Source organism: Centroberyx gerrardi, chromosome 6 (assembly GCF_048128805.1).
Source record: "Centroberyx gerrardi isolate f3 chromosome 6, fCenGer3.hap1.cur.20231027, whole genome shotgun sequence".
Lineage (NCBI taxonomy): Eukaryota > Metazoa > Chordata > Actinopteri > Beryciformes > Berycidae > Centroberyx > Centroberyx gerrardi.
This window is the reverse complement of record NC_136002.1, coordinates 1,987,473-2,000,868: the sequence shown is the minus strand read 5'-3', so window position 1 is coordinate 2,000,868 and position 13,396 is coordinate 1,987,473. Positions and strand designations below refer to the sequence as shown.

Genomic DNA, 13,396 nt, shown 5'->3' with positions numbered 1-13,396 from the left:
CCCCCTCTTACCCCCTCTTTTTATAGACTTCTTCTTCATGAGTGATATGAGTGATAATGTGTGTGAAATTAGGATTCATACAGATTCTGTGGTGTTCATCCTCAATGCATGAATGCAGCCTTTCAATTGTTGTTGCTTGACTACCATTTGTTGAGGAGAGGAAGTCACATTCACACTTGAGTACCAATGCCATGCCTCGCTTTGTGTGGCAGCAATTTTTGCCTTTTTTTGAAATAAACTGTGAAAAATAACCATTTTTCTAAGTGAATATCTAGAATTCTAAATACACAGGCATTTAAAACCCAACTACTTTTGGAAGACATAAAAGAATACAAACATTCCCTATGCAATGGTGGAGAAATTAGATTTTTATATCTGAATGACCGTGGCGTAGCCCAAGGGCGGATACTATGTTAGTGAAAAACAAAATCACAAATTAGAAAACAAAACAACAAATAAGAAATCAAAACAACATGTCAAACAAAACACAAAATCGCAAAAAACAAAACCATGAATTAGAAAAAAAAATGACAAATAAGAAATTAAAACATTTCAAAAAACAATACACAAAATCGCAAAATAAAACCATGGATAAGAAAAGAAAAAAACAAATAAGAAATCCAAACATTTCAAAAGTAAAAATCACAAAGCAAAACAACAAATCCAAGAACAACACAGCAATTCAGAAAACACAATGTTAAGTCAGAAGGCAAAACAATTAATCAGGAAACACTACAACAATTCACTAAAAGAGCAAAATGACCAATCGCAAAACGCTCCAACAATTCCGAAACAACGTAATTTCACAAAGCAAAACACATGAAGTCAAATCGGAAAGGGCAGGGACCTGCTTCTATGCATGGTAGACTTTTGATTGGCCATGCTGTTCCTATGAAGTGACAGACAAGTTAGATGGCCAGTGTTAATCTGACTGGAATCATTTCTGAACAAGAATGTGACAGTCTTTGAAGTCCAAACTTGAATCCCACTGAAAATCTGTAGAATGACTTCTACAGAAGATAGTTGTTCATAGACTCTCCTCATCCGACTTCACTGAGCTTGAATGAATCTGCAAGGAAGAAAATCCCAAAATCCAAATGTGCCAAGCTGATACAGATGTATCCAAGAGGACTGGAAGCTATAATAACCACTGCCAAAAGTGTTTCTACATAGCATTTGATATGCTTGTTATAATGTAATTTTCTACTTATCTCCCCCTTTCTCTCTCTGAAAAAGTCAGAGGTTGAATACTTAATTAAATGAGATATTTCTGTATCTCATTTTCAATAAATTGCAAAACTGCTCAAAACATGTTTTCACTGTATACATACATATATACACACAATATGGGGTACTTTATGTAGATTGTTGACAAATAAATCACAATTCAATCCATTTTTCATTCAGGCTCAATTCAGGCTGCAACACGATAAAATGCGAAAATAGTCAATGGGTTTCAATACTTTCTGAAGGCACTGTAAATTGTAAGCCTCGCCTAATGTGTTTTTTTCCCAATGAACGCACCCCAAATACAGCCAGTCTCCAGTTTGGGACATACTGCTTCACTTTAGCGGCCATGTAATCTTTCTCTAGTGAAGGATTTTCCTCTGCTTGTGCTTGCTTTTAATTGCTCTATTTCAGAACAATTTTCATTGATTTAAGTTTTTGTGTAATTGTTACCATATACTGTATATGCCAAGGAAATCATGCTGGGGGAATAATGTTCTAACTTGTTCTGATGTTTTTTTGGCTAGGAACAAATGTTAAAAAGCCACCCACCAGTGATTTACAAGAGTTTGATGTTGGATTTAATAAGCCACCAGAGGCCAGAAAATATTTTTTTTATCGGCTCTAGGAATAGGGGCAATAGGGGCAGACGGCTCCTGAGGCAGGAACCTTAACCACTCGACGTTCTCTGTGCACAATTTGCATCCATCCCTCATCATTTTATTGAAGGGGTAATTTGCCTATTAAATTTGTAAGTGCAAACCACCACTGCCAGTGCTACTAAACTTGCATTTAGCTATCAGTAACATGCAGGTTTATAAAATGTGTTGACAGTTTTGTCTTGAATTGTTTGCTGATTATATTTCCTCAGACTGGTTGTTTCCAGGTTTAGTGGCCATCACAGCAAATGCTTGACCGCATTATGTATTTCACCTAGCCCTTGTAACAATCAAAAGATGTAAGACAGTTCATCCATAAATTCAAAGTTAAAAGCTCCATAACATATATGCTATTTAGTGGGAAGTGACTGTAACGTAGACAAAATGAGAGTTTTGTGATCCCTTCCTCAAAGTCTAGCTTTCTAGTAAAGAAGGAGGAAACAATGAAATAAAAACATGAATAACTTTCTCCAAGTCAGAAATGATAGATATCACCTACATAGTGAGGTACTTCTCAATTGGTAGAAGCAGGACTGAACAACTCTTTTGAATTGATTTTGACTGGCCAGACAAAAATGGCAAGAGACTCCCAAATGTCAATTGTCAATTTTTTTTATGTTAGCTGCCAGATTGCCATATTTATCATGAGTAAGTTAAAGAAAGTCTGCATCCTTTTGAGTGGCACACACGCCGCTCAGCTGGAGGAAATATGCATGATCACCATTTGGCAGCTGCGTTTCTCACAGAGTCCCACAATGCTGTCATAACACTGCATGACAATTTTGTTACAACTGTGTATCACTGTATTCAAATTATTTAGATGTTCTGTCTTAGCTGCCATAAATACAGTGTCATGCATCAATTCTGGATCCTTTAACTTCAGCCGTGGTAACGAGCTGTGACTGGGCACAGCTGTGGCATTTCCTGGTATTTAAACACTTAAGCTGCGCTGTAGCGTAAGCGTCAGCCCTTGTATGTGAGCCCTTGTTGTGTGAAGACCTAATTGTGTAAAGCCCTTCGAGTCTACCTGTGCTAGTCCACTGAGCAAGGGCACTGATACACTGATGTTTGTGATTGTCATATATCGCCCACCAGGGCTACTGGGGAACTTTGTAGTTGAACTGGACATGCTATTCTCAGCCATTCCTGAAGATGGCACCCCACTGATTGTCATGGGGGACATGAATATCCATCTTGACAAACCCCAAGCGGCTGACTTCCTTTCACTTCTGTCCTCATTTGACCTCAACAGGTCTCCACCCCTCCCACACACAAAGCGGGCAATACACTCGATCTGATTGTGACTCGGAACTGCTCCACAGCAAATCTGACTGTCACCCCCTTACATCTGTCAGACCACTTCTTTATTCAATTCACGGTTTCCTTACCGGAACATCCTCACGTTCCGCCCCAAATGGTCTCCTTCTGACAAAACCTCCGTTCCCTCACACCGGCTCAGCTTTCCAATGGGGTCTCGGCTACCATGCCTCCTCATAATGAATTCTCCTCACTCCACGTCAATGAGGCTACAGACACACTCTGCTCCTCGCTAGCCGCCTCTCTAAACAATCTTTGCCCACTCTCATCCAAACCTGCTCGTAACACCACCTCTAGTCCATGGCTCGCTGGTGTCATCAGAGAGCAACGGGCGGGGCTCAGAGCTGAGCTGAGAGGAAATGGCGCAAATTCAGAGATCCCACTGACCTCAGTGACTATCAGTCTCTCCTATCAGCATTCTCCTCCCATTTAAAAAACACTTATTTTCATGACAAAATCAGCAGCACCAAAGACGCTCTGAAAATATTTTCAGCTTTTAACACACTCCTCAACCCTCTACCACCTCCACCCTCAACTTTGCTCACTGCTGACATCTTCGCCTCCTTCTTTACTGGTAAGGTTTCTGCCATCAGTAATCAGTTCTCTGAGCCTGACCAGCTCAGTCTGCTGCCGCCAGCTAACAGGGCCTCACTCCTCTCATTTTCCCATCTTACCGAGGAGCAAGTATCCAAGCTTCTGCTTTATTCTTGTCCCACTATCTGTCCGTTGGACTCCATACCCTCCAATCTCCTGCAGGCCATTTCGCCCACACTTATCCCTGCAGTCACACACATCATCAAGTCCTCACTTACAACGGGTGTGTTCCCCACTGCTTTTAAGCAAGCTCGGGTTACCCCGCTGCTAAAGAAACCTACACTCAACCCATCTCAGGTTGAAAATTACAGGCCGGTTTCACTCCTCACCTTCCTTTCCAAGATACTTGAGCGCACAGTCTTTAATCAAATCAAGTCTCTGAATTCCTTTCTGAGAACAACCTGTATGTTTGGTGGTTAAGTCGAGGAGCTGTACAAAGGTGTTTCTTTCTATTACGATAGGAAAGTGGACAATTCATGGAGCAAGTTAAATTACAATTACAATTTCCCATTTGGCAGACGCTTTTATCCAAAGCGACGTACACATGAGATTTTAATACAACACAAGCAAGGATCTAGTCAGGAGAGAACAACGAGAGTAAGTGCCATAAAGCTAAATTCAACAGGACATAGGTGCCACGAGGCAGTGCATAGAGGTAGATAAATTACACAGTCCATCAGGTGAGAAGGTGTTCGCTAAAGTGCTGGGTCTTTAGCCTTTTCTTAAAGATTGAGAGGGACTCTGCCGATCGAATGGAGTTTGGTAACTCATTCCACCACGAGGAACCACAGAAGAGTCTGGCTAGAGACTTAGGGCCTTGTTGTGGTGGCAGCACCAGGCGCCGCTCCTTTAGTGAGCGGGAGGGAGCGTAGACCTGAATGAGGGAGTTCAGGTAGGTGGGAGCCGTTTTGGTTGCCGCTTTGTAGGCGAGCATCAAGGACTTGAACTTGATGCGGGCAGCAACTGGGAGCCAGTGGAGGGATATGAACAGCGGAGTGACATGTGCTCTTTTGGGCTGGTTGTAGACCAGATGCGCCGCCGCGTTCTGGATCATCTGCAGAGGTTTGAGCGTACATGCCGGGAGCCCTGCCAGTAAGGAGTTGCAGTAGTCAAGGCGTGATATTACAAGAGCCTGTACTAGGAGTTGTGCTGCATGTTCAGACAGGTAGGGTCTAATCTTGCTGATGTTGTACAGGGCAAATCGACATGACCGAGCAACAGAAGCCACATGCTCCTTAAAGGTTAGTTGGTCATCAATCATGACACCCAAGTTTCTGGCAGACTTTGCGGGAATGAGCTGAGCTGATTCGAGCTGGATACTGATCTGTTGTTGTACAGAGGGACTGGCTGGGATGACTTTATTTATTCCTTCATTTGTCCTCAGGTTAATGTTAGCAAAACAAACTCCCCTTCAGAGCATGGCTTTGATGCCGACGCAATTTTATTAGCAATAGTGTAGCTACACTGCTTTTTCCTCAGCCTTGCCTACAATTCATTTGTCTTCTCTGTTCGCAGTTGTTCTTGTAAGTTGTTGTATATTTTGTGATGATGTGTCTGATAATGGTGTTAAACATTATGTTCCTTGGGTACCAATGTGGGCTATAAACACACTCTCTCGCTCTCTCTCTCTCTCTTTCTCTCGCTCTCTGATTAACACCCACACACAGATCTGTAGTAAACAGAAAAATGTGATGCAGACTTAACTTGTCATGCGTTCAGTTAAGTTTAATCAAACCAGCACCCCCTCTCATCAAACATGCTCAATCACACGATACTCTTATTCAGCACGATTTGAAAACAAAACTGTGAGCTAACGAGCTAACATTACAACAAAGTTTCCCTCACAGAAATTGCATTGACACTGCAAGAAGTGTGCACGAGAACTTGAAAAATGAATGTTCTTAAACTTTTTTTCACCCAGAAAAAGCCATCAGACTGAATGTTAGATGGCTAAATAGTTAGCAGCCGGCACAGTTTGAGAATTTACGACAGCTACGTTTACTACATCTACATTTGTTATGGAAAACTCAACAGGGCATGCTTTAATCGCTTTTTGGGTTTGACTCTTTGAGTTTCCCTTGGCCCCTTTGGACTGTATTGGAGAGCAGCTCTCAGAGGTAGAGGTGAAGTAATTGATGAAATTTTGATAAGAATCAAATGGCATGATGACAAAACTATAGGAAAATAAGGCCCATTTAAAGGGCCATTCATTTAAATTTCCATTACATTGTAAAATTATCCTACGGGTGGTATGTTTGACACCCTTGCTTTAGAGCATGTGGAATGTAAACAGTTGCAGTCCCAAACAAGTGCTGGTAGCTGAACCAGTCAACAACTCTGTGAGGCTGACAATACTTCTCAGCAACCCATACTATCAGCATTTCCCAGCACTGTGCCCTATGACAAAAAATTTGCCTGAAAGACATGACAGATGCTATAACATATTGCATTTAGACACGCTGCCAATTAGTTGTTAATGAAGTGTGGTTTGGAATGAAAACCTAGGTTTATCATTTTTCACGTGGCCCTAATCCTCTTCCGTACATATCAGATGAATATGTAGTCCATACATAGTCTGGAAACATTTCTGGAGCTGATTGGGAGCGAATGTAGTGAATTTAAAATTGATGTAATATGGTATTTTTTCTTTAACTTTGTTAAAACCTGTGCTGCTGCAGTTTGAATAAGTTGCAGGCAACCATTTTTTTCTGTTTTAGGAAGACCAGAGAAGAGAGCATTACAGTAGTCTAATCAGGTAACAGCATACAAGCAATGTTCACAGCAGTGCTTTGCATTTGAGCTGGAGGAAAACGCGTCCTACCTGATCACAGCCTTAGTTTCTCTGCATCAATCTGAGAGATAAAACTTGAGATAAAGCTTACAACAATTGTAGTAACCTCTCAATTACTGTCCTCCAGATCTGTGATTTTGGCCTGGCGCGGGTGGAGGAGTCAGATGAGTCACGGCACATGACTCAGGAAGTGGTGACACAGTACTACCGTGCCCCAGAAATCCTCATGGGGAGCCGCCACTACTCCAACTCTATTGATATCTGGTCTGTGGGCTGCATCTTCGCCGAACTGCTGGGACGACGCATCCTCTTCCAAGCCCAAAGTCCGATTCAGCAGGTAAGTGATATTCTCTCCCCCTATCAAATGCTGCACATTCATTGATTCACAATTGATTGTGTTCAAAATTTTGTCACTTGCTTCACTGTAGGGCTTTACATACCTCGAGTTTGCAGGAAACACTCCTCTCCAATACACACTCCAATACACAATGCAATCTCCAACAGTTGAATCCAAAATGCAACTAGGATGATGTCGGGGGCAGACAGCAAGGGTATATCCCCGAAATTCCCCAATCCTCGAAGGCCCCATTAAGTCAAATGTAATAAAAAGCCATTCAATAATCACACAATGAGACTCAATGATCTTCCCAATCATATTGGTTGTATTTCCCAACCATTTTTATTTCGCCAAATAATAAAATTTTTCCTTCTGGGCTAATCTTCATAATAATAAAGCTTGCATGCCGTAACTATTTTTATATCCCAAATTAATAAAGTTAACCAGTTAATTATATTATTATTACTCCTAAACTCTCCAAAATGAATGGATATAATCCTCTAGGGATTGTCTCCCTAATAATAAAGGGTATGTACCGTAACTATTTTTTTAACACTCAATAATGAATTTAACTAATTCACTATTTTATTAATAATAATCACAGAAAGTGCAAACTTCATACAAATCTCCATAATTGCCTGAACAAGTCTCTTGACAAATGTCAATACAATATAATGCACCATTGGTGAGATATGGGTCCAAATAGCATGGACATGAATTTAATCAGTTAATTAATAATAGTAATAATAATCATAAACACATCAAAATCAATAGAGTTCTTCCTCTAGGGGTCATCAGTGTCCATAACAAATTTGAAAAGATTCTTATAAAAACTGTTCAAGTTATCGCGTTCACATGGAGGATCTGTGGCGGCTGTGGCGGCGGTCGGGGTGAATCCATAATTATAATAGTCCATTTGATACTTTTTAGCATTGCTCACACACTTCCTTTATTATTGATTTTGTTGCTTTGGATCATTGGATCACCCACATCGAAAATTTATATTTATGAATTTAAAATCAACCATAAGCAAACAGCAGTAGATATTTCTTACTTTTCGTAAGAGCGGTTGATTCATTTACTGTGAAATGAATACGGCATCAGGGTACTTGAACAGTCTACTTGCCATAAGCTCACGCTAGTTAAAATAACATATCTAATACTGCACTATACTCAAGTTTCAAGCAATGGATAATCGGACTGAAGGTACGTAAAGCTCTACAGTGAAGTAAGTGACAAAATTTTGAGCACAATCAATCGTCATTATTGCAAAGTAGGAAAATAAGGACCAGGTTTAAAATAACCATAATTATCCTTTAATGTGAGGGGCTGACCGCCAACAAACACAACCCAAACCACACACGTGCACACACACAGATGAAACATTTTTCTTTTGTAATAGTGATTAGATGACATTCACAAAATTTAGGCTAGTGATTGCAAAATCCTTGCCCTAATAATGACTTTCCTTCCAATAGGGATGGATATTGACCGCCCCAAAAAAATTGCCATCAACATTGACCTTGACATTGATACAGGCCTATATATTGAAGACAAATTCACCTTCTTGACTGCATAAGTGGACTATTTACTGAAGCTGCATTTTGTTAAAACTTTAGCATTCGCTAGAACAATGAACACCAGACAACAATAAAAAATGTTTTGGGTATCAACTTTACACATTACATCACATTACATAGGTGCAGAGATCCATTAGAATGCTGACAATTAGCTCAAGCAGTGGACTGTTTTTATCAAAGTTGACAATAATAATCTTATTTATATAGCACTTTTCGAAACATAGTTACAAAGCGCTTTACAGGGCAAAAGAAATTAAACTGAGGAAATAATATAGAAGTCATAGAAGACATACAAGTCCGATAATGTAAACCAGTAAAAAAATATAGCTTAAAAAGCATAGACAAGAGCAAATCACATAGCAGCACAGACATAATCATTAAGAATAAGAGTAAAAACAGGTGAGCTAAGGTAAAGTAGCTAGGAGCTAGACCACGGAAGGCCTTAAAAGTTATCAGTAAGATCTTAAAATCAGCTAAGTGGTTTGTGCTTGTGTGTGTGAGAGACTGTTTATTACCCCCATGTAATATTAAGAAGAGATACAAAATAATGAAATAAAAGCAAGGTTCACATGCATTGACAGAATGTATATCGTCTTTCACTTTCAGAAACCCCTAAGACTTCTTCAAAGAGATGCCATTTTGAAATTGATGTATCTTGTTGTTCTTTGAGTGTGTGTGTACATATATGCTTTTGCCTTATTGGATTTTAGCTGGATTTGATCACTGACCTGTTGGGGACTCCTTCTCTGGAGGCGATGAGGACGGCATGTGAAGGCGCCCGTGCGCACATCCTCAGAGGACCTCACAAGCAGGTAAGCATGCCCAGCTGTCCAATGACCAAGGAGTACATTTAATATATATATTTTTTGGGGTTCTTTGGAACCCAAAAAACACTTGGCTACCAGCTTTTAATGAAAATCTTTTCAAGTTCAAACTTAATGTTTGAAATGTAATTCTTCTTAAAACTTCATACGTATTTTAGTTATTAGTAGCGACACAATTGTTTTATAAAAAATCACCATAAGGGGAGACATAAGAAGAAATTAAATTTGCAACTATAATTTGGCTTCAATGATTTATATTGAGGTGGGTGGAGTTTCAACCTGCCAATAGAGGGCAACAGAGGGACTGTGTCCATACTGACTTCTGCACTGGCTTCAAAAGCCACAGCCAGTTTTGGCCCTGATGAATGATCCCATTGGTTAAAATATCTTAAAGACCCCGTGAAATGGCATCTTCCTTGATTTTATACATTTCCTGTTGAAACAGGATGTTGGGGCAGGACACAATGCATTCAAAAGTCTAAATCATGGAATATCAGTCATGGAGAGAAAGGCAGTTTTAGTCGATGGGAGGGGGTGGAGGGATCGGATTGTTCAACAATTTGAGATGGTTTGATGATGTCACCATTAAAGATACTCTGTTTTCCAGGAAGTAAAAGTAATGCTAAAGTTTATTTCAAGGGGACTTTAACAAATCCTTTGTTTGGGAATAAATGTGCTTTGTTTGCACTCAGATTGGAATAAAAGGATTTTGAAGCAGAGCATGTAAGATATAGTAAAAAATAGTATAAAATTATAGGTCAAAAGGGACACTTCACTAGCAGTGTTGTTAGGCTCAGACCAAAGGGGAAAATATGTCAAAGGTGTAGTCACAGTTTGAACAAGGAACACAATAAATTAAAAGATGTTATTTAAAAAATCCCGTGGCATGCTCTGGGATAGTCAAGTGATGCCATCTCTGTAGCCAGCTGTGACCCTTGTCTGTGTCCCTCTCTGCTTTCCAACTGTCTAAATAAAAATACTAAAGGTGAGGGGACTACTAACTTTCCCTTAAAAAAAAGCTCAGTGGCAAGATTTCTTGAGGAGTTTAACAGTACACATGTTAAAATTAATTAATGACTTCCTCCACGCATGTCAGATACATCAGAAGACGAAAATGATAAAAGACAGAAGAAGATAGTGATAGCCAATGGTCTATTGTTTCCTTTGTCTGCAGCCATCCCTTCCTGTTCTGTATACGCTGTCAAGCCAAGCCACCCATGAAGCTGTCCACCTCCTTTGCAGGATGCTGGTATTTGATCCGGTGAGTGGTGCTGTCATTGATTTACTTTTGCATTAACCTAAGCTAGTTAAACTTTTCTTAATGAGCGAAACACAGTTAGTGTCATTAATGTATAATACTGAGGATGTGTACATGGTATGGTCTCTGTCATGACTGGCTAGCTTCTACATGCATCATAGCATTTGAAGATCCATAACAAGCAAAAAGCCATATTGGGGTAGATTGGTTGGGCATAGTATATACACTTGCGCTTCAGACAGAATTGGTCATATTTTGACTAGAACTTTGGACCAAAGCAATTTATAGCAATTTTCCGTCACTGAAAACACACAGTGGAGGCATCCAGGGGGCTCCATTGGCTAAGGTGCATACCATGTACCCACAACATCCTGGGTTTGAATCCAGCCTGGGATCTTTGTTGCATGTTACCCCCCCCCCCCTCCCCTATCTTTCCCGTCTCTCTACACTGTAAGCTGTCAAATAAAGCAAAAATGGCAAAAAACATTTAAAATAGGTAAAATACACAACCAGACATAGAGATATTGGAGGGCAAGTGCAACAAGATTGTGGAGGCTTTGGTCCTGGTACAACCAAACCTGTATGGAACAAAGCAGTACTCTTAGGCGGCGTTCACATGAGCATTTGTGATACGTCACAAAATGGACAGTATCCCATGTACTTAATTGAGACCTATGGATTGATGGATGACATGGATTGACGGAGCACAGTGTATGAAAATATCACAACCCAGTCCATCAAAACAGTTGAAACTAGTTGAACTTTTACGGAGCACAGGTAAACATCCGCTAAATAACTTAATCAGCCAATAAAATTCGTGCAGACTGCTTCAAAAGGTTTCGAGACATGCTCACAGCAACGCAACCCAGGTAGGTCCATGAATGTGACGGATGCCAAATGTCCCATGTGAATGCCGCCTTAGAGGAAATAGATAGGGCAAATACATCTCAAGCTAGGCCGGGACAATGGATGAACTGGGGAAACTGTAAAATGTAAGAAGCTTTGTTGGAAAGAACTGTGAAATATGGAGGTATGTTGGATAACCTATGACTGATGCAACCTATGATGTGCTGCCATCATCCTAAAAGTTCAACTGGTGGCTAGGTGGTTAACCCCACATGTCCTCTGTGTTTAAACACAATAACACTTACTGTCAAAATGCAAGTTAATATTTCCCAAGTTCAATACACCTAGTGACATAACCAAGTGTTGAGAGTAAACAAACAGAAACAAATTTTTTAGCCATTAGGAGAGAGCATTAAATTGGCTTATGTCAACAGGAATGAGTCATGACCTTAACTGAATAGGTAGAAGTCTGGGCTCCTGAGAGAGGCTAGAGTTAAGGAAATTTGAAGAGTTATACGTCTGTAATTTGCAGTCCCATCAGAAGTGATCAACACCACCTTATTAATATTAATTCTAGTTATTTTAAACCTGGGCCTTATTTTCCTAGTTTTTGCCATCATGGCGATTGTGTTCCAGTTTTCACCACTTCACTGTAGAGCTTGACGTACTTACAGGGGAGCACTGCTGTCCAACAAACACCCACAGTGCAAACACAATCTCCAACAGTTGACCACAAAAAGCGAGTAAAACATGTCCTTTCAACACAGTAACAACCACACGGCAATGGGACCTGCCTGCAAGTTTCAGGCAATATACTGTAGTATTAGTTGTGTTATTTTAGCTAGCATTAGCTAGACCGCTTAAGTACTCTGATGCTGCGTTCAGTGCATATCGGATGTTCTGTAAATAATCTGCTGACTGGGAAAAAACATTCACATCAACCTCCCAGTGGTAATTACAAGTAGCTCCGTTATCTCCCACCTGGTCACACGAATTTAGGAAGTGTGTTAACACACGCAGAAAACATAGCAGGGAATCCACCAAGTTGGCAGTCCAAGGTATTAAATTTCAAAATGATCTATTATATTTACACTAATGCAGTCCCTGTGAAAAGCGTGAAATATCTGCTGAAGTGAAGTAAGTGATGAAATTTTGAACACAATCAATTGTCATGATGGCAAAAACAAGGAAAATAAGGCCCAGGTTGAAAATAACCAGAATTATCCTTTAACGCCTGACCTAATATTGTGACCCATCTGTTTACTTTGTACAGCTAATTATACCATAGGTAGCCATTGTAAGGAAAGGGTTTAGAGACACTGATTCCATGACTAAGACAGGAGCCTCAATTTATCATTTGATTTGAGCTGTGGGAGCAGAAGTAGGTCATCATACGCAGACTCAGGTGTCCTTTGAGATTATGAACATTCAAGCCAAGTTTCTTAAGCATATATACTTTAATTTGTGCCGTCATCTTTCTACAAAAAAAAAAATCATAATCCATGGATTACCTGTCCAAAATCAGCACTACGTTATTAAAATATGGGAGCATGATAGAGTGTGCTACTTTTTTTCCATTTTTTCATCTGACACCTTCTTCAGAAAGTCTGCACCTTGCCTAAAGTTTTTGGGTGTGTGTCTCCAGCTCCTGTATTCCACAACAATATAAAAAACAAGGTAAAAGACAAATTGTCATGAAATACTGAGAGAACAGAAAGGTAATTGTTTATAAACAAACAAATCAAGTTATATATTTCATGGATAAATAAAGTTCAATTCACGCTGTTAAAAACATTGCAGGAATAGCAAGTGGCAACTGTGCAAAATAAAAAGAAACTTTTTACCTGTGTCTTAATAACACTGACAACATTAACATCGGCAAAAATATATAATGAAAATATAATTCATGGTAAGATCAACTGTGCCAAAGCAAATCAGAGTAAATTAAGAAATTTCATAACTG

The 13,396-nt window shown here is 39.8% G+C and overlaps 1 protein-coding gene across 1 annotated transcript in view; it reads left to right on the top strand.

The window, feature by feature from the left end:
* The window catches only part of nlk2 (nemo-like kinase, type 2), a 69,084-nt gene that overhangs the window by 35,304 nt on the left and 20,384 nt on the right, over positions 1 to 13,396 (top strand). Inside the window, exons 6-8 of the mRNA XM_071901315.2 lie at positions 6,716 to 6,925; positions 9,216 to 9,317; positions 10,504 to 10,590. Of these exons, the coding sequence (XP_071757416.1) occupies positions 6,716 to 6,925; positions 9,216 to 9,317; positions 10,504 to 10,590 (399 nt within the window). The remainder of the gene's footprint in view (positions 1 to 6,715; positions 6,926 to 9,215; positions 9,318 to 10,503; positions 10,591 to 13,396) is intronic.